The sequence below is a fragment of the Telmatherina bonti genome (assembly GCF_933228915.1).
Source record: "Telmatherina bonti genome assembly, chromosome: 24".
NCBI classification, from domain to species: Eukaryota; Metazoa; Chordata; class Actinopteri; order Atheriniformes; family Telmatherinidae; genus Telmatherina; species Telmatherina bonti.
This window is the reverse complement of record NC_136633.1, coordinates 20,634,702-20,662,070: the sequence shown is the minus strand read 5'-3', so window position 1 is coordinate 20,662,070 and position 27,369 is coordinate 20,634,702. Positions and strand designations below refer to the sequence as shown.

General features: G+C 37.7%; 1 protein-coding gene across 1 annotated transcript; it reads right to left on the bottom strand.

Annotated features, from left to right (window-relative positions):
• LOC306773853 (radixin-like) lies at positions 1 to 27,369 on the bottom strand. Its single transcript, XM_079263793.1, has 15 exons — positions 27,183 to 27,369; positions 24,296 to 24,388; positions 14,530 to 14,613; positions 13,259 to 13,354; positions 10,643 to 10,765; positions 8,749 to 8,900; positions 8,449 to 8,532; positions 7,987 to 8,133; positions 7,009 to 7,105; positions 6,752 to 6,915; positions 6,276 to 6,406; positions 5,842 to 6,002; positions 5,660 to 5,752; positions 3,847 to 4,083; positions 1 to 2,894 (listed from the first exon to the last, which is right to left on the bottom strand). Exons 2-15 carry the CDS (start codon positions 24,305 to 24,307, stop codon positions 2,730 to 2,732), a joined length of 1,746 nt encoding a protein of 581 aa, XP_079119919.1. The 5' UTR covers positions 24,308 to 24,388; positions 27,183 to 27,369; the 3' UTR covers positions 1 to 2,729.

Genomic DNA, 27,369 nt, shown 5'->3' with positions numbered 1-27,369 from the left:
TAAAAGTTTATTTGTGAACCAATGAACTGGAATGCAATCCACCTGTGCCTTCTATCTTAAAGAATACTAAGAAAACTTAAAAAAACAAAAACAAAAATAAGCAAAGCAAAACGTGACAACTGGTGCCAGAGCAGACTTCATCAGAGCTGCTGACTTCATTGGAGGGGACAGGCGGGCTGGTAACATTGAGTTGTGAGGAAAAACTGAGTGGAAGTGAAGCCTTACAGCTTGGTTGTGAAGAGTTGGGGGGGTTTGAACATGTCAACTAGAGTTTTCCCCTCCAATGAAGCTGTCTAATAAAGCGATGCATGCTGCTGGTTTTGGGTCTTTGAATACAATACAAAAATAGGAGCTGGAAGCACAGGATCTTTTTTTTTTTTTTTTTTTTTTTTAAACCTGCTATGGCAAAAACAATCCCAACAATGGACACTGAAATGAAACAAAAGGCAGGCTTCAGTGTCCTGTTTCAAACAGGTGCTTTAACTTTAAAACGTATTATTAAAACAATATCAACCTACACCAGCTGTCGAGTAGAACATGACAAATAATACAATAAACATTATTCACCAATTCTTAATTAAAAAAACAAAACAAAAAGCAACAGAACAAAAAAGGGGAAAACATGTTCATTCGTTTCAGAAATGCACCCTGGGAAATATCTTCTTCGCCACAAAAGGTCAATGTGTTGTTTATTAGATAGAAATTCATAAAGATTTCAGAGGAAGAAATTAGCCTGTTAGTTTCCATTAAGATTTTATTATAAGTTATCTCTTTACAAATTTATAAATCTCTAACTTTCAAAATCCCATTGCACATCTACAGGCCGTTACCCGAATGACAAATGTTTGGGGCGGACAGTCAGGGCCATTTTAATTCCTTCTCATGAAAAGCTTATTTTAAAAGCAGTCCGCCGACAACTCGTTGCTTCATTTCACAGATTCCCCATTTACACAACTCGCCGTAGCCTCTTCTGAAAACGCTTTGTATACATCACATGCCTGACATCTGCAGAATTTTCCTTTCCACTTTCATTTAGGATTAAACAAGTGACTAAACGGGACATCTGGGCAAAACCAGGACAGTGCAGTTTAACGTCTGCTTTAAGTGTAGGAAATAGCGATTTTCCTTTTGGGGGAGATTCTAAAAGCTCTAATTTAATTTTAAACATATAAAGCAACTGAGTAGCCCGCCCCCGAACAAAGCCCAAAATGTAACATCATGACTGCATTGGACTCAACAGAACAGTCATGGAAGAGAGGAAGCACCCTGAGTGTTTGACTGTCAGTCACCGCTGCTATTATTACTGAGGTAGACGTATGTCCCCAGGTCGGGACTGATGTTTTCATAAGCTCCCCAGCCAGATAGGTGCCAGGCCTCAGCTCTCACATCTGGACAAAAACCCAACTGATATACATTAGTATTCACACGACCACACACACGCACACTCAGATGATGGGACAGACAGACAAACCGTTTAGACACGGTGTTGACCTCTCTGTCCGTGTAATCCCCTGGGTTCCTTTGTGAGCTGGTAGGCAGAGAAAACCATCTATGGTGACTGGGAATGAAACACTGGGATGCAACTGGAAAGTACACTCGTACAAAACACACAATACCAATTAGCTTATCTTCATAATACAGGGATGTCCAGTGTTGATCCTGAAGGGCCACTGTAGGACAGGTTTTAGATGTTTCCCTTGGGTGTGTTGAAGCAGGAAACATCTAAAACCTGCAGCGTCCCCTAAGGACCTGAACTAGACATCTCTGTTATAATACTTTTTAATTTGAGGGCAACAGCTCAGTGGCACAAGCTGATTACATGCTATCCTATGATCTCTGCATGTAAGGAGAAAAACAAAACAAAACAAAAATACTTTCCCTTAGTTACCTTTGCTACATTCACTCGTCAAAACCTGCAGTGTGACAAATGGCTCTTTCCAGACTTGAGTCAGTTTAATTCAGTTTGATTCACAGGATTGATTTAAATTGGAAAATATTGCCGTTCATGATATTCATCCCATAAAATACTGCAGTGTCATTTTTTTCTACACAAACATATGTCTATTTAAATCTTTTAGTTTGAGTTAGGTGAATAGTGAGCTGACCTAGCATGTGATATGATTTGAAATGTCATAATATCCTCAGTTTGTAGCTTAACGATAGAAGTGACCTCATTTATCCCGTAACTTCAGTCCTAGCTTGTTCCCTGGAAGTTCAAATATTGATGACAGACAACTAAAAAGAAGGGCGTCACTAATAAATCAAACAAAAGCAGAGGGGGGAAAACTTAAAAACAAGATGAAGACAGGCAGTCTTCATACTAAAGTTTTGTATACAAGTTTTTGACCCAAAACAAAAGAGAAAAGAAAAAGAGAAAAGAAACTTACTATGGCCATGTATACTTAAAACAAAATACATCTAATTATTTTCATTTTATCTTTACAGATACTTTTTTCCCCTGCTGTTAGAGATTACAGATAACTTCTGTTCGTAACGGCATGTTTGCAGCTCTGTCTCAGGAAGAAATCCAAACTCTCCAGGTAGGGCGCAGGACTTTGGCAAAGTTTGACCAGAATATTTCACATATTGCCTGGATATGTTGAGAGTCACTTGGTAGGGTTCACGAGGACGGCAGTGTCAGTTATCCCCCTGAGCAGCTGTTTCAGAGAAAAGCTTGGGAGACGGTACCCCTGACAGATAGAGGGGCTGCCAGGTCAGAGGCGCAGCTCTTACATGGATTCAAACTCATCAATGCGCTGCTTGGTGTTGCCCTGTCGGATCTGGCGCAGCGTTTTGTATTTGTCACGGCCTGCTTTTACATTTTCGGCGTGCAGCACGTCGTTCTGCGTCTTCTTCGTTTCGTCTCTGGCCTCGGCCAACTCTGAACTTAAAGTCTGAGGAAGCAAACAAAAGAGAGATAAGGGGTTGAGGAGGAGGTGGAAAAAGGAGAAAGAAGTGAAATGGGGAAAAGAGGCGTAGAACAGAAGATACAAAGCAAAGTGATTCAAGCAAAAAGGTTCAGATGACGTGAATTTAAAAAAAAAAAAAAGAAAAAAAAGAAATGGGACAGATGAGAGTGGAAAAAGCGGGAGTGATGAAAGAGAACATCTTATCGGCGTGAAACGACGTAATGGTCTCTGGCTTTCTGTATATCATTCATTCTCAACAAATAAGCACAGAAGCAGCGGTCAGCATTCATACTGGTTCGGCCAAGGCCTGTTTCATAGCACTGTTCTTGTTTTAGAGGGGGTGGTGGTGTCAACACAGACTTACCAGGATAGAAAGTCATCAATCAATCCCTTTTACTTTTAGATTGATACTATTTGAATTCTTCTGGCCATAGCTTCAGTACAAATCCTGGCCTATGCTGTAACCAAGCTGAAATCTGCAGACTTTGCTAATTATTTTAGAAATATATTTTAGGAGAACAGATATAATCTGTCTGGTCAGTTCATGACCTGAGAAACTGCTTTTAAGCCAGGCTACAGTCTAAGCCAGCACACCTCCTGTTAAAAGCAGGAGTTTAAAGAGGAATGGACAGAGAAGTGTACCTCATCTTACCCTTATCTGCCATTGCTTGGCCCGTGTTTCTTCTTTGCAACAAAACTTCTGTTAGAAAATAATATAATCTTGAGATTTTTGGCTTAATTAAGCTAAATAAACGGACTTTGTTTTGATTTAGGACAACATGACTGAATGTTTTACTCAGCTTCATCTCTCTGCACTTCGAGGAGGTATTGCTTGCCGAACTGTTACAGACTTCACTGGAAAGTCCACACTCTTTGTTTTCAGAAAGACTCCTACAAAAAAGTACCCCCCCCCCCCCCCCCCCCCCCCCCTGCTTACCTGAAGCTGCTTCTTGACCCTCTCATTCTTCTGAGCTTCTGTGATGCGCGCCTCTTCGCTGCGGAGGTCCAGGTGGCTAACTCCTTCATTGGAGAGCTCAGCACTGGCCTCTGCGTGGTTCTCATCTTGCTCATCATGCTCGCTTTCAGCGTGGCCACCCGGAGGTGCTGGAACAACTGTTATTGCAGTCTTCAGCTCCTCCTTCGTCTTCTCCAGGTCTTCCTGTGCCAACATAGCCTGCAGGTGGAGACACGCAGAGTGAAATGTGGCATCATGTTCCAGATACAGGAACAATTAACACCAAAATCAAGGAATTTTTTCCTCATTCTCCGATTTCTCTTTATAAAAGTTGGAAAATCTGTTAAATTTGATCTGCATATCAATTATTAAGTGGTGTTTTCTATACTTTAATGAATACATCGCTGAATATGCTACTCCCACACTTTAAAGGTGGAGTATGTAAGATTTTTAATATTTAAAAAAAAAAAAAAATTAACTAAAAAATAACTACAATCATAATTCGATAGTTTTTAAAAAAAAACCATGTAGGTTCCAGTCTGTCCATATTTGATGCATTATTAAATTACAAGTTTAATTAATGACAAAGACCCTTCTTCAATGTGTGCCTACCAGTAAAAAAAAAGTGCTTTTTGTCATTTGTCATCAATTAAACTTGTAATTTGATCAAACGCATCAAATATGAACAGACTGGAACCTACATGTTCAAAAAACTTTCTAATTATGATTGTAGTTATTTTATTAGTTAATTTATTTTGAAAATATTGAAAATCTTACATACTCCACCTTTAAGTTAGAACGTGAAGTAAAAGTCCTTCTGTGCAAATAAAACTTCAGTTTTTCTCCCTCCAAGACAAAATGTCTTAAGATTTTATCCTTGCTTTATTTTCTTTATAAATCTAAAAGCAAAAATGCAGTTGGAAGTGAGTCGCCAGCACACTGGGCTAGCTTGCAAAGATAGAAAGCTGAGATACATTAAACTGGCTTATTAGGTACAGAGATATACTTTATTGATTTGTACTTTATTTAAAAATAAGTATTCACATTAATGAACCATTAATTTTACATAATTGAACAAAAACACAAGTTTAACAAGTGAAAATAATGAGAAACTAAACCGTCTGTTTAGATAACAGGAACTACAGTTGTGCTCATATGTATTCATCTCCTTTCATTAAAGAAAAGGCTGAGTTTACAACAATCACTCAAATAACTGGAGACTTTAAAAAGGAACAATCACTAAAAATTTGCAATAATATAATTTAGTAATATAAGACACTGTTTTTTCATTTAATTGAGTTAAAGAAAGAAAAAAACAAACAAAACAAAAATTGATCCTGGACAAATTAGAGCACTTTTCTGTTGAACAGTGGGACAAAATACCTGTCAACAGGCGCAGAAGTCTGACTGAGAGGAACAGAAAACACCTGACTGTAGTGGAAACATTAAAGGATTGTTCAACTAAATATTAGTTTGAGTCATTTAATATGTAACAAATTATCTTATTTGTTTGCTTTTTAAAAAATATTTCTATTGAACCAGAATTAGAAAATAATGTTATGATTTTCCATAAAATTTTTATTTATTATTACTTTAGTCAATTTCAGCTTATTTTACAGGCAGCTGTTTTTTTTTTCTTCTTTAATGAAAGGGTATGAAGAAATATGAGCACAACTGTATTTGCTCTTAACTTACTTTTTATAGTATTAAAGTTATGAAGACTACTTGTTGAAATAATTTCAGTCTTTTAATACCAGATGACAGGCCCCAGTGAGGGATAAAGGTGCTGCAGTACCTTCTGCTGCCACTCAGTGGCCTCATCCTCTTTCTTCTTCTTGGCATCTTCTAGGAGGGAAATCTTTGCTGTAAACTCAGCCAGCTCAGCAGCCTGGGGGGGACGATAAAAAAGAAATGAATACAAGTCTTGCTGTTAAATAAACCCCACGTTTTGGATGCACACAAACTTAAAAAACCGACCAGTTGCTCTTGGTTCTTCTGCTGGTCTGCAGCCTGCTTGGCCAGCTCTGCCTTGGCCTCCTCCGCTGCTTTCCTGTCTCTCTCCAGCCTCTCAGCCTCCTCCCGTGCTCTTTTTCTCTCCTGCTCCAGCTCCATGGCTCGGCGAGTCTGTTCTTCAAGTTCTGTAGACAAAAAATACACACACAAGCTTTCATTTAATTTCATACAGATTTAAAAATCAACTCTCTTCCTATCAGCTTCAACTTAAGGTGCAGATAATGATACATTTCACGATTTAGTTAACTGTTTAGAGATTAAACTAAACTACTCAGTTTATGTAGATTCTGAAGAGACATAATTGGCTTTGACAACCAAATATCTTTTATAGACGGAAGTGAAGAGGAAGGCAGCAGCGAGGAAAAGTGAACAGATGGAAGGAAGAGAAAAATGGGTACCTTTCTGAGCTCTCATCGTCTGCTCTTCAATCTGCCTCAGCCTCTCCATCAGCTCTTCTTTCTCACGCTCTATCCTTTCCTTCTCTTTCTCTGCATGCTCTCGCTTCTTCTTTTCATTCTCCAGCTGTGCCCTGTGAACATTTGCAAAGACATAAGCCAGATGCTTTTGAGTGCATTTTAAATGAGTCATATGCGTCTTTAATTATCTTCATAAATACAGATGAAGACACGACATTAAATTTGAACTGAATAAACTGAGCTGATGCTTCTGCACTCCTGGCTGAGTGAAAACTCTGGCACTCCCACCAAAGAGCATGTTAGAAAAAAACCCTACAAAAAATAAAGAAGACTGCCCTCCAGTGGAAAGGCTCGTCTGAATCACCTGCGTCAATATCTAATATTTGAAATATTAAAAACCAGGCATTGCAATATGAAAACTAAAATAAATAAAGTTATAATGTGTTTCGGTGCAGTACCTCTCCATCTGCTTGTGGTGCTTTTCCTCCCGAGCTTGAGCTTTCATCTGCTGCACCTCGATGGTGTCAGGCTTTCTCCTCCTCATGTACAACTCATGATTACCCATACACAACGCCAAAATACGCTTGTTGATCCGCAGCCGAGGTGCATAAAACACAAAGTCCTACAGGGATCAAAAGAAAAAGAAAAAATAGACAATGTTAGACAACATAACTCTGGAAAATTTTTCCTTTCTTATGATGAATCCAACACTCACAGGTGCTTTCTTGTCAATAGGTTTGATGACAAACTTCTTGTCATTGAAAGAGATGTTTCGGATTTCACTCCAGGGGAAGCCAATCTTCGGTGTTAACCTGGAATAAATATAAAATAGCTATTGTGATAACAGTTTTGAGAACATATAGTACAAGATTTAACACAGGGCTGTAAATAATATATATATATATTTTTTTTTAATTTTTTTTTTTACTGGTATTAACAGATAACTGCAGGATAAGGTTAAAAGATGACAAATTAGAGCTCGCTAGAGTTGAAAAATTAAGGGATTGCAGCCTACAGGGAGCCATAGAAACTATTCCTTGCTATTTTGCTAGTGTCATCTTCCTTGTTTCCTTCCTTTGCCACCTGGACGAAGGAAGTAAGATGGAACAGTGATGACCTACGATAAGGGAAGCAAAGGCAAAGCAGATGGACACTGACAGGAAATGCTGCAGAAACAGAGATTAAATCTATTCTCTCTTCCACAAAAGAAAAATAAAATCTGCTGATAGATAGGAAAGACCTTCATACAAATAGATATAGTTACATTTCCTATCTCCACCTTTCACTGAAATTTCAGTCCTAAAAATATCAGTTCCCAGTCACTCATCTGGAAGTCTCTCAAGTTACAGAACAACAGATTGATGCCAGAACAGACAAACGTTTTGGACCAGTGTAAATTATACATAGCCAGATTTTTATCCTTTCATTGTTTATCTTAAAGGTGTAAAAACATAATTGGAACATCAGCTACTTCTGTCTGATGATCACAACAATAACTGCAGAGTTTTGGCCAGTATCTAAGGCACTGTTACGATGATAGCGTTGGATACATGTGTCAGCTGTCCCAACTCGCTTGTTGTTATAAACCTCCAACTACAAGCTACAGCTGTCTTTACAGAATTCAAGCCCAAAACATCAGTTTTGATTATAAGCTTATCTTAAAATAAGCTCAAAGTGCATGAGCACCCCTTACTTGTCCTCGTGTTCATAGATGTTAAGACCCAGAGCGTCCACACCCAGCCACAGCTGTGTGCCCTTTTTGTTTTTGATCTCGAAGTAGTTGACTCCGTACATCTCCAAGTCCTGGGCAATTTTAAGGTACTCCATCATCGAGTCCTCTCTTGAGAAAAGGAAAATCATTTTAAGATAATTTTTTTGTTGTTTTATTTGCAATAAAATGTATGCAGACTTTTTTTTATAGCATGAAAATGAACATAGCAAAGGAAAGCCAAATTTAAGTAACACTTAAATAGAAATGTACACAGTAATAAAAAAAAGCTATTAAATCATGCAATTATAGAAATATTTGTCTTAAGTAAAAAGAAATCAGTTTTGTTCAGCCTGATTTAACAACATTTGGATGTGTTTAAATATACACTCAGACAAAAAAAAGTCTTTACCAAGCATAAAGTAGCAGACAAACAGTGTAACACACCTGAGCATTCCTCTGTGTTCTTCATGCCACGTCTGTATCCTGTCTTCCCATTGCTCTTTTGTTAGCTTGTGTTGTTCTAGGACTCTGAAAACACACACACAAAATGATGCAATGATAAGGTAATAGCATATAGGCCAACATTGCTTCCCCAAGAGGATTTTGAGGGATAACGAAACAGAAAATAAGATAATTTTCAAATGAAAAAGGTTTCATCTCCTTAGCTTGGGGTGGGTCACTTTGACTAACAGAAAATTTGTAAACAGTGTGTAATCAAATACTTTGAATAAGAGTATTTTATACCTCTGAGGCAGCAGTCTGTCATGAGTGAGGTACCCAGCCTTGTGGACATCTTTGATGTAGTCACCATACTTTGCTTGGACAGCATAGGAAGCCAGCAACACAGCTGTCTCAGGAGGGCAGTAATTCTCATCATTCAAGATGGCCTCCTTGACCTGGCACCGCATGTGACACAGAAGCAAACAAAAACATTATCACCATTTCCACGACTATTGTTCAGAATTACCACCAAGAGGTTTACATTTAAGGGGTGAGCCGGTGCAATATTTAATCCATTCATCACAATACTGCATGTTCCGATCCGAAAACAGCTTGTAAATGTTCAAAAACTATTATTTTTCTAGGTAACTGAATGACAGGGACACAGCTTTAAAGTGTGGCAGGAACATAAAAGTAGTTTATGCCGAAGGCAGCAGCGAGCAGCTTTTACTTTTGGCTTTTAAATGTTTAAATGGTCTGGCACCTCTGTACCTTTCTGAGCTACTGCAACATCGTCCCATTAGAGCTCTTAGATCAGAAGACCAGATGCTTCTAGTAGTCCCGAGGACCCGACTCATGGAGACAGAGCCTTTTCTGCAGTAGCCCCCAAACTCTGGAACAGTCTCCCTCTTTCAGTGAGGTCTGCTGGGACTTCAAGTGGTTTTAAATCTCTTTTGAACACTTATCTTTTATGTTGGCTTTTAACTCCGGAGAGCAGGACCACTAGGTCTTTTTTTGTCTTATTTAGTCTTTTTAGCTATTATGTTGTCTTTATTTTAGTGCTTTTAATGTTGATTTATTTCATTTTACTTGTGCAGCACTTGGTTACTTTGAGGGATGTGAAAGTGATCTACAAATAAAGTTTGATTGACTGATTGATAGATAGCCTCTCAGCCACAGAGTGAGAGATATGCTCATCGAGTTTGAAAGCTAGCGTTGGAAACATTTAGTTTTTTATGGACCTGGACAAGACTCCCCCTCCACATGTAAGTTATTTAAAGCCAAAATAAACTATAATAGTAATACTAGAAGCATCACAGCACCACAAGTTCCCAGCCCATGTTAGAAGAGTTGAAGCCAGTGTTCTGTTGGTTTTGCCATACGTTGTAGTTTAGACTTGCAGTGTGTTCACATCGGACATGTTTGAGCGTCAAAAACGTTCAAAATGCTCAACACTCGCCGCTGGTCACTAAACTGTCACTTTTGTGTCCAACGCCCAAGACGTCTGCCGCGTTTGCTGCTTGTTGGGAGCGAGCGGCAAACGCGGCAGAAAAGAGAGGGGGGAAAGGCGGAGCTTTCCTTCCGGTCAGTTTGAATGATGGCGGATGCAGTAGAGAGAGGGGCATGGTTTTATTTTATAAATAAAGCTAGAGAATGTCGTCGTAAATCGCTCTGATTTGTTGACGCCCTGTGTCAAGCGGCAAAAGTTCGGATTTGCCATCTCAGGTATTTGCGGTGCGCTCCGCCTTATAAAACCTTTAAAATTTTCGGTGCGTGACGCGCTGAAAACGCACCACAAGAAAGCTTGACGCCTCCACATAGACTTTCTATGTAAACCCAACGCTCTTAACGCTCAAAACACGTCTGGTGTGAACACACCATTAATCAAAATGGCATAGTTATTTTCATAGATAGGTTACAATCAAAGTTAATGTTGTATTTGATGTGGTAATATCAAAGTTAATAATTACATGCTCAATTTTAAGGAAAAAGAAAAATTTGAATAAGGTAAAGAAGATGCACTGAAAATCCTGATAATTGTTTAAATAATCAAATTAAAGCAACCTGAATTGTAATTAAACTGAATTGTGAGGTACCTTGGATGGTACAACCCAGATAATATTATGCCCCCTTCTAATAGAGAAACTCACCCCAGCTTCATTTACTTTATTAGTTAAAGGTGTGTGTTTCAGGTTACCTGCAAGAAGAAGAGTCTCTGGGTGATCTCTTGGATTAGTTCTTCTGAGACATCTTCAGGGAAGAATTTGGCTCTGAACTTGAACTGCAGTGGGTTTTCTTTCTTTACGTCTTGCTGGGTCACCTGGGTGACACATTTAACATTAGGAACATCAACTAATCCATAGTTCATAAATTTTGCTGTATCTTTGGACAAAGATCAAGTTATGGCCTGCAAATCATAACTGTCATTTCCTTCATTAAAGCAGCTGAATAAAATGGTTGGGTTTATTTTTTTAACACCTGACTACATGGTATCCAGTACTAACCCGCTGTAATAATTTGAACACAGCTTGACTGCACATTAAATAACATTGCAATCCTTCGTCGCAATGGTTAAATAGACATATTTAAGAAAATTTAATGACTAACACATTGTTGGTATAACTAAAATAAATAAAAGTTAATAAAATAGCAATAAAAAATTACATAAGCATATTCATCAAATACCCATGTATATGATCACTGTTGGTGAAAACAGGATGCTGGTGACACAAACTAGTGGAATGGGTGGAACATAAGCACATGACTGACACAGACGCTACATAGTTTCCGCTGTAACACTACTTGTTAGAAAAAAATAAAAAAAAAATAAAAAATCAAAACGCAAACAAAAACCCTGTCATGCATCATGTTGACAGCCCTGTCCTGTCCCAATGAAAGGGCCTTAATGCACACAAACACGTAACCCTGCCCAAACACTTTCTGGTTTCACAGCACTAACATTACAGGAACTCTTAAGCATCATCCCCTGCCTGGCTCTGTCGCTCTCACACACATACTTGTAGTTTGTGAATCAACTATCCTGCTGAACACATAAACACACTAAGTAATAGGAGGTGTTGCATAGAATTAGAACCAATAACTTCCAATATTGATATCAGACTATAAGAGATTCACGGATCGAACATCCAGCTGAATTCCTCCGATCCACCGAGGGCCCTTTCAAGGCCCTGTGTTTATAAATGACAAGTAGGTTATTATTAGGGGTGGGAAAATTGAATTGAAAAATTGAATATCGGTATTTTTTGCTTCACAATCAATTCAATTAAAAAAAAAAAAAAATTCAAATACATAAAAATAATCCATACTAAAATTTTTGTCATTTTTATTGTTGTTTTTTTTTTTAATTCAATTTTTACCTTCAATTTTTACCTGCAATATCGAGGATTCGTGAGAATTGCAATTTAAATCGAATCGGCACCCAAAAAAATCAGAATTGAAAACATGTCATCACAGCCTTAGTTATTATATTTATTACTAACAATATATGTTGATGCAGAATCAGCTAATTAAATCTTTACATTAGAACTTGTGTATATTTATATAGATAATTGTAAATGATTTAGTTTTCAGCTCTGAGTTTCTACTTCACACACAGCGTTACTTAAACGTACACCAACAAGTCTGATGGGGAAGTATCTGCCTTTGCTACTTTAGTGAGTCAATCACTTGGATGTATTTTAGTCTGGAAACATGGAGAGAAGAAAAAACCCCAGAACAACCTGAAATGTGTGCAGCCAAGCTTTCTGGGGTAAAATATTGTTAAGCTAAGAAGGAAATAGTGCAGCAAAGCATTTCAGTGGAGTGCTACACTTCCAGCAGACAACGTGAAAACAGAAGGAATCAACCCACAGAACAGTTGCACCGGTTTACTGTGCTCTACAATCAGCCTCTGTCTGTCATGGAAATGTCTGGAAAAGTCTGATAGCTTGAATTCAATAATCCTGGGTGGTAACGTGAGGAGCTGACGGTAGACACCAGGACCTCTAGCTTGAGTTGTTGTGACTATATGCTGGATCTTGTTGAGAATGACGACTTGTTTCACAATGCAGCGTTAGCGACGCTGTTGCAAATGTACGTAAAACTGTGAAGCATTTTAAACATTTCCAACAAGCACAACCCCGTTTCTAGGATCTTCAAATTAAAATAAAGTTGTTGCTAATCAGCTAAATGGAGATGTTCGGCCCAGATTCAGCTGTCGACAGCCAATTCAGCATCCATCTTTCATCCTACCTGCACTGTGAAATCCCTCCAGCCAGTAAAAGGCAATCTTATCTTAACTCTTTTTTCATCTCTTGCTCTCTTTCCCTCTCACCCTCCTGTATTTCTAAATCAGCCATGATCCGCATACAAAACAGCCAATGTTTTTTTTAATCCTTTTACTGGCACGTGATGTCGTCTTTAAAGTGAAACTTAGCTGCAACATCTTGTGATGTTCTACATGAAAAAATTGTACAGTGCAGCCCTGGGATGATGCTCGGCAGCGACCACTCCAGAAATGCATTTGATAGATTTTACTGTGCAACAAAACGAGTCCGAAGGGTAAAGTTATGATGGCTGGAAAGTAACGTAACCATCTTTAAGAATGGAAGACATGCTGGCATCAGTGAAAGAGGAATCGTGCTAAAAGCTATAAGACAAATCAGACAAAAAGCAAGCTGATGCATTAAAGAGTTAATAAAAGTGAACCCAACAGAACAACCGACAAAATAAAAGTGAATCAACTTCAATAAAATAATTGTGTGCACGTTTGATAATAATGAAATTGGACAAAGAGAAGCAAAAGGAGACAGACCTTCTTATTGAGTTTGAGCCAGGTACTGTAGCCTTTACTGTCCACATACTGCAGCCCAAAGAACCAGACCTCCCGCAGACCAACTGTCTTCACTACCTGTAAGAAAAACAAAATTAAGTTAAACTCTCACACCTTCTACAAAAACACCACATGAAAAAGATCTTTGTGCTTGATTTTTCCTTAAATCGACAGATGACTCGTCTGGTGGCAAAGATGTAGACTATCCACAGTGGGAACCAGACAGATTACCTGTTATTACCTTAAGGAAAACTCTTACAATGTAGCAAGAACTTAATGTGTGACAGGTCAGTTTGTTTGAAATGTTCTAAACAACTCAAAAAAAGGAAAAGATATTAGATGTTTTTACTGACCATTGCATTTAGATAATATTAACAAATCTAGAAATGTTGCTAAGGATGTGTTCCTTCTAGTATTTAACTCTAGCTTTACGCATAATCTACTGAATAGATTTTCTCTTTCTTTCCCAAGAGTATGGGTCTTAGACGAACTTAAGAATACTTTAAGTTTTTGGATTGATCTGGATCTGAACCAAAAATCTTTTTAAAAGATTCTTTATTATTGGGAGGTAGTGCTATTTTCAGGATAAATGCATACAAATATCCACAATAAATGATCAGTGTGCTTGATCGGAAGTTCTCCATAAGTTTTAAAAGATGTTAAAGTGAGATTTCGAACTAGAACATAGGCTGGAAATCCCAATACAGGAGGAAATGAGCTGCTTGGCAGAGGTCTTCACTCTCACAGTCCTTTAATAGTTCTATAAAATAAGACTTTACAATAACTTAAGAACTGATTATAATAATTTTCTGCTATTTGCAAAGTAACTTGTGTTACTTCAGCGGCCCTAAAGTCTTTGGCCATCCAGGTAGAGAGATCAAAGTTGCAACATGTCAGTTGAATGCACACACACACACTGTTGGGAGGTTCTGCAGAATGAAGTCTGACATTGTCCCACTGAAATAACTACTCAATTCCTGAGAATAGATCTGACTTTAATGTTACCATTTACTATATTGTGTCTCTAAAACTCTGATAAACACTTCAGTATCAGTGACGACATCCACGTATGAAAATGATCCATGCCACGGACTTGGATGCTCCTCTATATTATGGTGCATTTAAATTTGACAACATAAAAACATCAAGTTGTTTTTCTCAACAAGTGACACAATAACTCCTTATTTTTAGAGAACAATAATCCAAAATTGTAATTACTATAAAAGTAGCATTGTTGTGTTAGGTATGCTTACCTGGTCAAAGAGCTGTTTTCCTGTGGTATTAGGCTGGATGGCAAACTCCAGCTCTGCATCCATGGTGGTCACACGGACATTAATCTACAAAGCAAATGTAAATGTAAATAGATATTAGTTCTCATGTTGCACAAGCATTTTATGGTTACCACAGATAAATTCATGTAAACCCGACTGTCCAGACGATATGCTGCAGCAAGTGACAGCCACATCTGCATTCAATCTTGCTTTCTAAAACAGTGGTGATGGTTGTTAAACTGTGTTGTTGTTAAGTTTGTATGACTGTTTTTGTGAGTTTTAAATCAGGAAAACAAGTAAACTTCTACAGAATCTTTATTTCTTAAAATTACTTCTTTTATCAGTCATGTCATAAATATGGAGATCATCAAATCAAACATGAGTGACAGCAAACTTGATTTTATTTTTACTCAAACAAAAATGTTGGTGAACTTTAATTATAAGCATCATGTTTCACAATACAGCTGAGCAAAACTCTCCTAAAGCACTACCAAACTCCTATAAATAAATAACGCAGTGTTAAACAAGTGATTTATTAATTTATTTCCTTTTGGACATTGGCAATGGGTGAAATCCTGTAGACTAAACAGTCTGTAGTTAGCAAGCCCCATGACTGCTCTGACAAAAGCAGCAGCTTGTTATTCAAAGACCTTTGTTGGTGAAGCAGAGGATAAAAGTCAGTCACTGGCTGTGCCGTGTTACGCAGCACTGGCAGCAGGCCGAGCAGCTGATGGCCCAGAACAAGGCAGGGCTGACCCCCAAGGCATCCGACAGCCTTCCTCCCACACGCACTGAGCTGTAAGGAGGGCTATCTTGGTTACCTCATGATTCAACTATGAGTCAAGGTGCTTTCATTAGATTAGTAATTTGATCATTTTCAACGCATCCTTTTGCCCAATTCAGGTTTTTTTTTTTTTATCCTCGTTCTTTTATCCTACTTTTCTTTATCTTTTCATACTCTAAAACTCATTTTGTGTCCATTAAGTAACCAAACAAACATATTTTCACTATCTTGTATATGTCAAATCATATGTAAATCCCTTGACCCATCACCACTGACTACTCAGATTGTGTTCTAGTTCAAGAATCTTTATTATCCACTGAGGGTAATTAGTTTCAGCCAGTAACAAGATGTATTAAAACAACAAGAGACATCAAACCATCTAATTATTGCAGGAATAAACAAATCTTTTAGTTTGTTAGTCCTACACCTCGGCAGGTATATTGATCTGGAAGGAAACAATCTGAACTGGTTATATAGTGGGTGGTCAGAATCTGTCAGGATCAGTTTGGGTCTCCTCGCTGACCTCACCTTGTGCAGATCACTGGGGTTATTTGAGGCTGTGCCAGCATTTTGGCTGTACACTGACAATCCCCAACAGTATGTTTCTATTTTTATATGTTAAAAAAAAACCAAAGCAACAGATAAAGTTACATAAAGTTAATTTAGTGTATTAGGTTGCATATTAATTGCACGTCTCATGTCTTGTAAGACTAAAGCTTGAAGGGAAAGCGTGCAGAAACTCCTTTTAATACAGTTTTTCAGTTAAATTTTTTTTGCAAGTGCGGTTGTAATATTTTATAACATGTAGCTTAACATAGACTTATTAGCATGAAGTGCCTTCTCCCAAACTGTGAGATTGAAGATCTAATTATTCATTTTGAAATGTTTTTTTTTGGACATTATAGCAGCGGAATGATGGTCTGGTTACTGTGTTGTTTTTTCCTAAATGAAAAGAAAAAAAAATGGCGAGCAAAAAAATGTTTTGTACATTTTTGTTTTTGTTTTTAGTCAACAAAAATCAGCAATATCAAAGAATTGAGAAAATAAATAAATACAGCACCCAAAAAAATCTGAATAAAATCAAATCAGGACTAAAGCATAAGGTCTCAGCCCTAATGGTTATATGATATATAATTTTTTTAAAATTCAGAACTAATTATTCAGACTTTTAAGTACTCTCCTTCGAGCTCTCATGGAAATAGCAAGTCTAAATTTAGGTTTACATAGCAAACATTAATTCGCTTTTACTTAATTCCACTTTAGATCTGGAGGTTGGGAAGGGTTCTGATTGGATTGAGCGGGTGTGATGTACTGACATGTACCAGAAATGAAAAAAATTACACTTTTTTCTTTTCTTTTTTTCGTTCTAACATGAAAAGCCACACAAATATAATTTTTGCTTTGACTTTGATTATAATTTTGAAGCACCAGCTTTAATAATTTATCTGTTTGGATTTAAAATGGGAATAAACCAGCCACTTACTTCTAAAGCAAGTTTAATTCCGAATTTTCATTTTGATTCGGATTTAGGTGTTTACATTGTTATTTTTTAATCTTTTTAAAGTGGATTTAACCTTTATTCAGTTTTAAAGAGGAATTAAAACACTCATGTAAACATGGCCAGTGGCTGGAAGGCTTTCTACTGCAGCTTTCTGGGAAACTCTGTTTACTGTCTGGGCACTTCAGGGAGATGGATCGGTACATCTGCCTAAAATGTCTGGGCTGAGCGCACAACTTTTATGTTTCTGCCACACTTTGCAGCTGTATCCCGGTCTTTTAATTATTTGGAAAAATAAACCTATTTTGAATGTTTATGAATCAACATTGAACTGGCTGCATTGGATGAAAGGACTCGATTCACTGCATAGTATAAAACTTGTCAATTTTGGTAGAAAACACAAAAAAAGAGGGAGATGCAGAAACATAGTATAGCAAGAATATAAGAAGGAAAGAAAATTGGAAAGAGTGCACAACAGGAAGCTAGAGAGATGATCTGAGGGTATACTCCCATTGAGATTAGGTTAGGTTACTGTTGAGCAGAAACGTAGGAAAGGGGGAACAGAGACAAGAACTCAAGGCAGTGAAACTTCTTTTCTCCCTCAACAATTACAAAGCAATCCTCAGGAATGCTCATTTTACATTGCTCTCTTCTGCATTCATTCTAATCAATGTCTCTCTTGCCTCTATCCCTCTCTGTGCTTTTTCTCAATATTCATGCAATGAATAATCCATGAAATTTGTGTTTATACAGCTGGACTCCCTTGTGATACGTGGAGGCCGAACAACAATGTATCTGTCTCTGTCTGCCTCTCATTAATTACCCATGAAAAGTTGCAGCACTTTCTCCATACTAAACAGAACTTGCATGAACTTTCCTGCATGACCAAAGTATAATCAATGCCCAACAATCCTTTTATAAAACTTTATTTCAGAAGGACTAAACAGCATTCCAAATGCTCATAATATAACCTGTTCAACTGTAGATTTACATGCAGGAATATGTAAACAGCTGCTGTTTTTAAAAAAAAAAAAAAAAAAAAAAAAAAAAAAGACAATATTAGGGATGCACCGATCCATTTTTCCGATACAGATACCTGAAATGTGAATATCTGCCAATACCGATATTTGCCGATACCAAATCTGTTTATGTGAACATTCTTATGGTTATTATTGCTGTTATAACTGTGTAGGATTTCATTAGGTTGTAATAAATGACCCATCTTTTCTGAGGCTACCTCACCAATACAAATAAAACAACATTACAGATCTAATTATTTCAACAAGTTTTATTTTGATTTGGCACATTTTAGCTAAATATAACTATAAATGTGTGGTTTTGAAACAAAGATCTAGCTTTTAGTACAGTGTTCCTCATTGCATGTGGCTTTCTGACTCTTGACTTGCAGCTTTCTGAAAATGCTATCTAAACAAGTTATGATGATCCTCAACAGTGCAGTTCTCTCCACAAACAAGAGCTGCAGGCTGCTTGCAAAAACTTTGCTGCCGTAACGGCCCTAACTGACCCTGTCAGAGTTGCCAGTTTTGGCTAATTTCAGCTGCACCGAACTCTGCCAAAGAGCTGCTCCATCGGTAGCTCTGTATATATTGAAAAAGAAACACCCACATCCGGACGCATTATTCTATTTCACCATATACTGTTGCATAAGGACACCATTACTCTATGCAATATTTAGGATATTTAACGATTCCTTGCTAAAAAGCTGAATGTTACTTGGCAACGTAGCAGGATACGTAGCGTGGGAACGCCTTTTTGGAGGGTGGCAGCTCTCTTCTTGTCTTAGTATATTGGCTCTTGTTGAATAAACAGTGAGGATCATTGTTTTAGTGTAGCAAAAATGTCACATTTTAACATTCAAGGCATTTATTTCTTTTTAAACATGACTTTTAGCAATATCAAGTACGAGTACACACGCTTGGTACTGAGCCAATACCAGTGTCAGTATCGGCTCAATACCAAGCATGTGTGCATCCCTAGACAATATGAACTAAAAATCAGTCGACATGTCTGCTAAAATCTTCACAAAGTGCTGCTTTCCCAGGACAGGGCTTCCCTTTAATCCAGTAGTCCATAAATGATTAACTATTTCAGTGAACAAAATGCTCCACTGAAAATACTTAAATTACAACATACTTTAAAAAAAAAAACAAGTATTCAACTGAGTCTCCAGTGGGTCTCTAGTCCCCCAAGCTTCACTGGCCTTGACTGAAGCTGTAAATGTTTTCTATCATCTCATCAGCCTTTAAAATAAATGGCTGTAACAGGCATCCACAAACAAAACTATCTACTGCAGATGGTGTCAGACTGTTCAAACACTTCGGACAAGTAAGTCACGTTATAGTCTTGCGAGAGCTTCTGGTGCAATTCCTTTGAGCGAGTCATGGATGGTTAATGAATGGTGGTCACCGTTAGCATAGCCCTGGCATCATTTCAATGAGGATGCCATGGATTTTTTTACATGACAGAACATGAGATACTACTAACAAGGTCGTCCAGCCCCACACCCCACCTTACTAACTTGCTTTGCTTGTATGTAAATACAAAACAACAAAGGGACAGTTAACTAGAAACACACCATCAAAACATACACTTGCAGTTGCATAAAACTGGAAGTTTACAGAAGTCATATCAACAAAACAAAGTTCACGGTTCACTGCAAGATAAGTTAAGACAATATGTTGATTTCTGGCAGAAACTGGCACAGTGGCTTTGTAAGACAGAAACAGTTCTGCGGAGTGCTGAGCTGAGGTTTTCAAGTTGCTGGGCCTGACTGAGCCTTGCACTGTGTTGGAGCAGCGTTCGCCTGTCCTCAGCTGTAAAAGAGCAAACCTTTGTGCTCAAAGTGTATGCCTCTGCCAAAACATAGCAAACCCACGGGGCAGAGAGGAGGAATCCTGCAAGAACCAGACGGTCCGTTAATCCTCTCTCCCTAGCAGACAGAAGGGGAGGGGACAAGAGACAACAACAACACGCCGGAGGACTGACACAGCTAATCACACTTTCTGACAGACGTCTTGAAAGACTGACTTTTGCAGGACTCTGTTAATGAAACTCACCCCCTGGTGATACAAGATCTGACTGAGCATCCAAGAAGTTCTTACTCAGAACAATCCTATTCACCTAAAAAGATAATTAATTGGTCTTGGGGTTTAGGGAGGGAGTTGAACCAGTATGATATAAAAGAAATGTAATAATACCCAGCACAAGCAAAAAGAAACATGTATTATATGTACATTGTTTCCAGATGATGAAAAAATTTCCAGACAGTGTATCATTTCATAAATTCTCAGTAGGCTTTACTGCTGTTTTACCCCCTTGAGAACTATTATTGAAAATAACACCATCTGGTCTATTTTTATTTTGCTCTATTGTTTAAGAATTTTTTTTGTTAATTTACCATTTATTTTATGTAATCTATTATTTACTTATTTAATATTTAATTGTAGTTTATTCTATTTCAGAATTTGTCTTAGACCTCCCTCCCTATTTTAATATATTTAGTTTTTATGTAATAGTAAATGCCCTGTGATGGACTGGCAACCTGTCCAGGGTGTTCCCTGCCTCTTGCCTAATGATTGCTGGGATAGGCTCCAACTTCCCGCGACCTTTAATCGGACTAAGCGATTTAGAAAATGTATGTATCCAAGTATGAATGTACGCAATAGTAAATAAATAGTTTTTTGTTGAATAATAAATAAACTTAGGTATAGGTACCGTAAACAATACAAAATATTAATAAAACAGTTAAGCTTTTTTTTTTTTCTTTAGAAAGTATGTTTCCGGGATATAAGTTGGACTAGGAAAAAGCAGATGTAACATGTCGAGAGTGTCACATTTGCTAGAAAGGGAGCAGACCATCACCTGAAGCCAGACTAAGAGCAAAACGTGACAAGTGCATCAAGTGTCCTTATGCTGTGGGTAAGTCCATGTTAATCTCCACTCATAGGGTCAATGGGCAAGTCAGGTCAAAGCGGCTCAAAACTTTTGTGCGTGTTCGTTTTTGTTCTTTGATCATTTTCTCACAGCTCACCTTGTGTTTTCTAGATTATACATTATGAAACTTGCATCTGATCTCTATTGATAAGGTGGGTATCCTGCCTTCTTGGCTCATTGTTTACCATCATTAAAGTAAGACAGATACTACAGCAAGTACTGCTCAGTATTGTATTGTGTTGTGAATATAACAGAACCAGATTAAAAATGAAAAAAAAAATAAAATAAAAATAAAAAAAATCACCAAACCACTTTCAGAGTGTCCCATTTTAGGATGTTTCTAAATCCTGCTCTCCATTTCAGTTGTAAAAAATTGTTCTCAATCAGATTTGACCCTTGTTAAAAGTGCAGCTGTTTAGTTACTGTAAGCTGTTTAGAGGAGCTTTGCTGAGGGAGATCTTAAAACAAACACACACTTCAAATCAGCAGAGCTGCTAATCTGGTCTGCTAGGCTCCCAGCAACTGTCTGTCCCTCTGATTAACCCTCTTGCGGAGTGGATCAGAGGGAGGGAGAAAAGGAAGAAGGAATGACAACAGATGAGGAATCGCTAATTACAAATGTAACGATTTTTTTAAGCTGGGACAAGGAAAACAGGGAGGCAGAATCTATAATAATGGACCTGGTTTTTATAATATAAATAAGTTGGAGGGTTTAACTACTGGAAAACCAAGTTTCAACTTTGCTTTCCAACAATATCGCAATTCTCCCCTGCAAGCAACCCACATAATTTTCATTTACTAAAAGTTTCACCATAATCTTACAAGCCCCACACTACTTGCTCGTCTTTCTGACTGCTTCATTCCTTGAAACCTCTGGTTGTCTGGTGAGCCTCCATTTTCTGCAAGCTGCTGTTTAACTAGCACTTCTACAAGTAGATAGCCAGGATGTTGGCAGTATACAGCAGGCCCCTTTTCCACCAAACAGGAAACCAGCCTCAAGCTAGGAAGCCAGCGAGGGCCTTCCTCCAATCCCTCATAATTCTTCTTCAGCTCACAAAGTACACCAAGCAGAAGGGGTTCAATATAGACTATTTCATGGTTAATTTACACTTACGCTGACACCATCGCAAGTGTTCAAATATTTTAATAAAAGATGAGTGATTCAGCATTTATAGGCAGATATGTTTCCCAGTCAGTAAATCGCTGTCTCCAAAAAGCCATGCCACATTCACGAACTATAGCTTTTGGTGCAACAGCAACATGTACATCAAGGGTGTCTGAAGTCGGTCCTCAAATGCTGCTGTCCTGCTTTTTCCCTGATCAAAGTTAATATGATTTAACATTTTATAAAATCTGGTACAATGACTCATTCGAGTCAGGTGTGTTGGAGCAGGGAGACAAACACCTGCAGGATTGTGGCCTTGGAGGACCGGAGGTGGGTAGCCCTTATGTAGATACTTCCAGCCAAATTACAGACAAAATCTAATACTAATTTAAAACAAATCCAACACAGGGGTGGAATATTACATTTAGAAAGATTTAACCTGCCATGTAACAGTGCAAAAGCAATAAAATACATTCTGAGGTACTAATTGGCATCAATACAACAATGCAATTGATTTAAATTTGTTTATGATATTAAAAGAAATACTGTAAACAGGTAGTTTGTTGTGAATATCGACAATTTGTCATGGCTTGGCCGATGCATAGCCGATAAATATTTGAAGGAAAACAATGTGAAGCTATTCATAAATTATAAAAATCTGCAAACTTCTACTCATCCTCGCAACACACAGCTCCTCTCCTGAGCAAATACTTTTGTTATTCAATATTACTTAACCTTGCAATTGTTTTTTGACCCATTTACCAAAGAATACTGATATAGAGATATAAAGGCAGTGCCAAAAGTTTTGTTGTCTGACACCAGCCCAAGAGAAGACCTGTTCAGACAGATCCTTCGCTTGCTCAATATATATATTTTGTCAGTGCCTCCATGTAACCAAGCCATACTTTCAGTCAGATACTGGCTGCGATGTTTCTCAGCAGGGCAGATAATAAAGCCATTTTTGATATGGCATCCTAATGACTCATGGGACAAGAGGGGACATTATGAGTGACATCAGGGCCTGGCTGCTCCTCTTCTGAACCTTAACCAAATCCCCACCCACCACCTACCAAGCAAGTGAGGATAAGTGCATTACCACCAGCATGGCCACAAGCCATGACATGAGACATGAGACAGCTATCACTTTGCATAACGATCTTTATTTAGCTTTATTTATAAACAGCTGGGTGAGACTTCCAAATATATTAGTTCTACCTAATTTTCCACTGGATGAGAGGGAGCTGCTGAACTGACTGACATCCTGACTCAAGTGACATAATTTTTGTTTAGAAAGCCAAAAAGGCTGAATGCAAACTCTTTTGCAAAACTGTAAATCTTGATTATTTTTTATAAAAAGCAGTTTTGCCAACAAAATACTGGCATAAAAATGAACAAACTGGCAATTATAATTGTTTGAAAATTCATTTAAAGCTTTCATTCATTCATTTTCCGAACCGCTTATTCCAATTCAGGGTCGCGGGGAAGCTGGAGCCTATCCCAGCCGGCTTTGGGCGACAGGCAGGGTACACCCTGGACAGCTCGCCAGTCCATCGCAGGGCCACACACAGAGAGACGAACAACCACACTCACACTCACTCCTAGGGACAATTTAGAGTGACCAATTAACCTATCATGCATGTCTTTGGATGGTGGGAGGAAGCCGGAGTACCCGGAGAGAACCCACGCATACACGGGGATGCAAACTCCACAAAGAAAGGCCACTGACCAAACCAGCCAAGGATCGAACCAGCGACCTTCTTGCTGTGAGGCCACAGTGCTAACCACTGCGCCACCGTGCAGCCTTCATTTAAAGCTTAAATTTTATAATTATGACAGCTCTTGCCACAACATGTCTAAAGTCTGTAGCCAGTAAGGTTTTATTTGACATCTACCCATTTCTGTTCAGAACAGAGGGACAAACAAATACAAAAGCGCACAACTATGGGGAGCAGACAGCCGTGACAAGACTGAATCAAATTGGTTTTGTTTTGGGGTTGTTCACATCACATCTACTCCACCCATTCAACAACAATGGCAGTAGTGTTTCAGTTGCAAGGCCAGTGGGAAAGACGGTTCACTTTACACTCTGCTGGTTATTTTACTTGTAAGAAAAAGGATGAGTGGGAGCAGTCATTGAGATGCATCAGCCACATAAAAATGTTCATATGCTGCCATTGGCATACAGATTTCTAGCACAGTTGGAGCAATTCTAAAAAAAAACAAACAAAAAAATCAGGACCAAATAAGCCACCTTCATATTTATATTAGTCATCCTGAAACATCTCCTTTTTAATATCATTACAAAACCTAATAAAAATATATTCCAACTCTAATGCACTGATGTATATGTATCTGCAAAATACCACATGACAAGTATTTTTACACCAATTTTTCTCAAGCATCTTACCGGTTTAGGCATCTTTACTTCCTCTCCTCCTTACACCCAACAACTGAGAGGATAAATCCGTCACAAGACGGTGGCAACACCCTTTCACAGGACCTGAAAGTGAAAGAAACATGTTTCCAATAAGCACACACTGTTCATGAGTGTAACACTGCCTACATACCTTTCAGCTGCACTTTTAGTTTGTGTGCTCTGTCACTAAATCCGAAACTGTTAAGGTTAGCAATCATAAAACCCTTTATATACACTGAATTTAACATCGTGGACACCACATAAATCAGTAAAAATTTCATGGTTGTGCATTCAACACTGATAACTGTTGCTACAAGTGTAAAGGGAAACATCTTAAACACAATCCCTATAGGTTATGATTAATTTGAAAAGATTTTCATTTTCATCACGTGTGTAATTATAATTATTTCACTGCAAGTAGGGCTGGGGGATATGACCAAAATCTCCTAGCATGATATATAGCTCACTGAATATCACCATAACAATATACATAACAATATAAAAAACTTTTGTGTAATTTTGTACATATAGTATTAGCCACATATGAAATGATAGACATTTGCTATCGTCCAAACAATATATATCGTCATATCGCCCAGCCCTAACTGTAAGGGTTGTATTGTTATATACATATTGCATATTGTATTCACATCAGTCCACCTTAAGTCAACTGATGTCAACAGTGTTCCTGGTGACTTGCCAAACATATTTCTGAACTGAAGACTGAATCCGCTGAAAGAAAATCAAATGAATCGTCAAATTAGTTTTATGACATCTACATAACTGCTTTTGTTGATTTCTGCCTGGCAGTGTTTTCCGGAACACTGATGCAAACTTTATAAGAAACAAGTCCTAAAAGCATTTGTTCAAAACAGTAATATGATACTGAAATCATAGAAGGAAAGAATTTTTCTTGTGTGAGAATACATGGTACATTCAACATCATGGATAAAAAAAAAAAAACTCAATCTCAAACCCTACAACTTATACCTGATTAATTGAGAAATCACATCATTTTTACTGTAATGTGAAGAAATTTCCTGAAGAAATACTCGTGATAGCTAGCTTGGAACTAGTTTTTCTTTTTCATTGCAAGCTATCCTATTAGATAAAACAGAAAAAACAATACAAACTTAAAAATACTTAACTTTTAGCAATTCTTAATATTAAAAATTAGCAAGATTCTCATGATTTGCACTGGATTCTAGTGTTACATTAAATTTTTTACTTGTTAACAGGTTTGACACACAAATGTCTGAAGTTATATTTACTCATTCAGTAATAAATATAGTCAAAGTCCACATTAATAATGGTATGGTTTTGAGTGGAAAAACAAAAAAAAAAGCTTTATTTGGTGTTTCAGATTTCAGTCATAAAAATGTACGCATTTAAGTTGTATATTTTAAAAGTTGACATATTTCCCCACTTAATCATTTATCAATTATCCATTTCTAAAGTGAACAACTTAAGACATATGGCAGGTTATGCTATGACAATGATTTATTTTTTCTCTTTTCATTGAGTATCACTCAAAAAAAATCAATAACCATTTATTGGTGCATTGTTTCTCTTTTTTTTTTTTTTTAAAAAAAGGGGCAGATAATACAAGAAATTTTCTTATTTCTGCTCCTTTTTGACCTCTGTTTATTTTGTTTTTGTACTGTAAAGTCTTACTACCTTTTGTATGACTATGTGAGAAATTTAAAATATTATATATGTGTATATATATATATATATATATATGTGTATATATATATGAATGGTCAAAAGGCTACATTTAAGTAACCTAATAAGAAAATTTCATTGTAATGTTTCTTATAATTTCACACAATTCACCTAGTACGTATAATTAAAAAAAGATAAATAATTTCACTACTGAAACTCCTCTACGTGTTATTAACTAAAATACTGTAATACTTACTATAAATCATATAGATGAACGATATAGATATCAATAAAACCTCATAATCTATAGTATAATTAAAATTTAGCGTTTGTTTACAAGGTAAGACACCCACATTTGTAGCTTATCTGTGCCATTTACTCGCCGATTTGGTTTCCTTTACGCCGTAATTTAACCAACCAACTAACGTAACCAAGGCTGGATTATCCAATGGGCATTATGGACACGGGCCCACACCCATTGGGGGCAAAAACCAGCAGTTTGGACATGAAACAAAATGTATATAAAAGCCAGATCATTTCACCATAGTGTCAAGTATATTACTACTGGTACCACTGGCTGAAAGATGATAGAAATGTCATTTCACAGCGTATCATTCACAATTTTTTTTTTTTTTTTTTACAATGTTCTAGTGTGGATCGGGGCCCCTGGGGCACTCTGGGCCCAGGGGCCTGTGCACTTTTTATCCGGCCCTGAACTTAACCAAGCAGCAGACAACTGTTGCTCCCCTGGTGAAACGTTAGCAACGTGACACGTGACACGGCGTTAACGTTTAAATACACACGTTTTACAAAAATAACAGAGGGTTTCTTTGACTTACTCACGACAACTTACCAAAGCCGAATATTTTTACTCCAAATAAACCCACAGAAGACAAAAGTTTGACCGGTAAACGCCTGGCGTTTTCAAGCTAGTGGGTGTAGCCGACATAACGGGACGAACCTAGCGGGGTTTTTTACTTGCTCGTGTCTGTGAAGTTATAACGCCCCGAGTGTTTTGCTTTAATGAAATACATTAGCTATGAATATGGAAATAAATAGTCTGATTAATTGTAGTGTATGACAGTAAAAAGGCAGGCTAGCGTGCGTCTATGTAGGGCTGAATGGACGCAACTGAGTACATGTTGAACACGAGGATATCCGCTAGTGCACCAAACTTGAGGAGAAGCTCATCTTTTAGGGAGAGGCAACTCACCGGGCGGAGGACGATTTGCTTCTTCACTAGACAGAAGAGCGCGGTATCTTCAAATGTAACAGAATCACGACGAAAGATCGGCGCTACTTCCAGTTCCTTGCTTCTTACTGCGTTTTCCGAGACAAATTCCGCAGGCATGAGAGAAAACCAGTTGAAGTCTAAACAACCATAAGGCGATTTGGGGTAC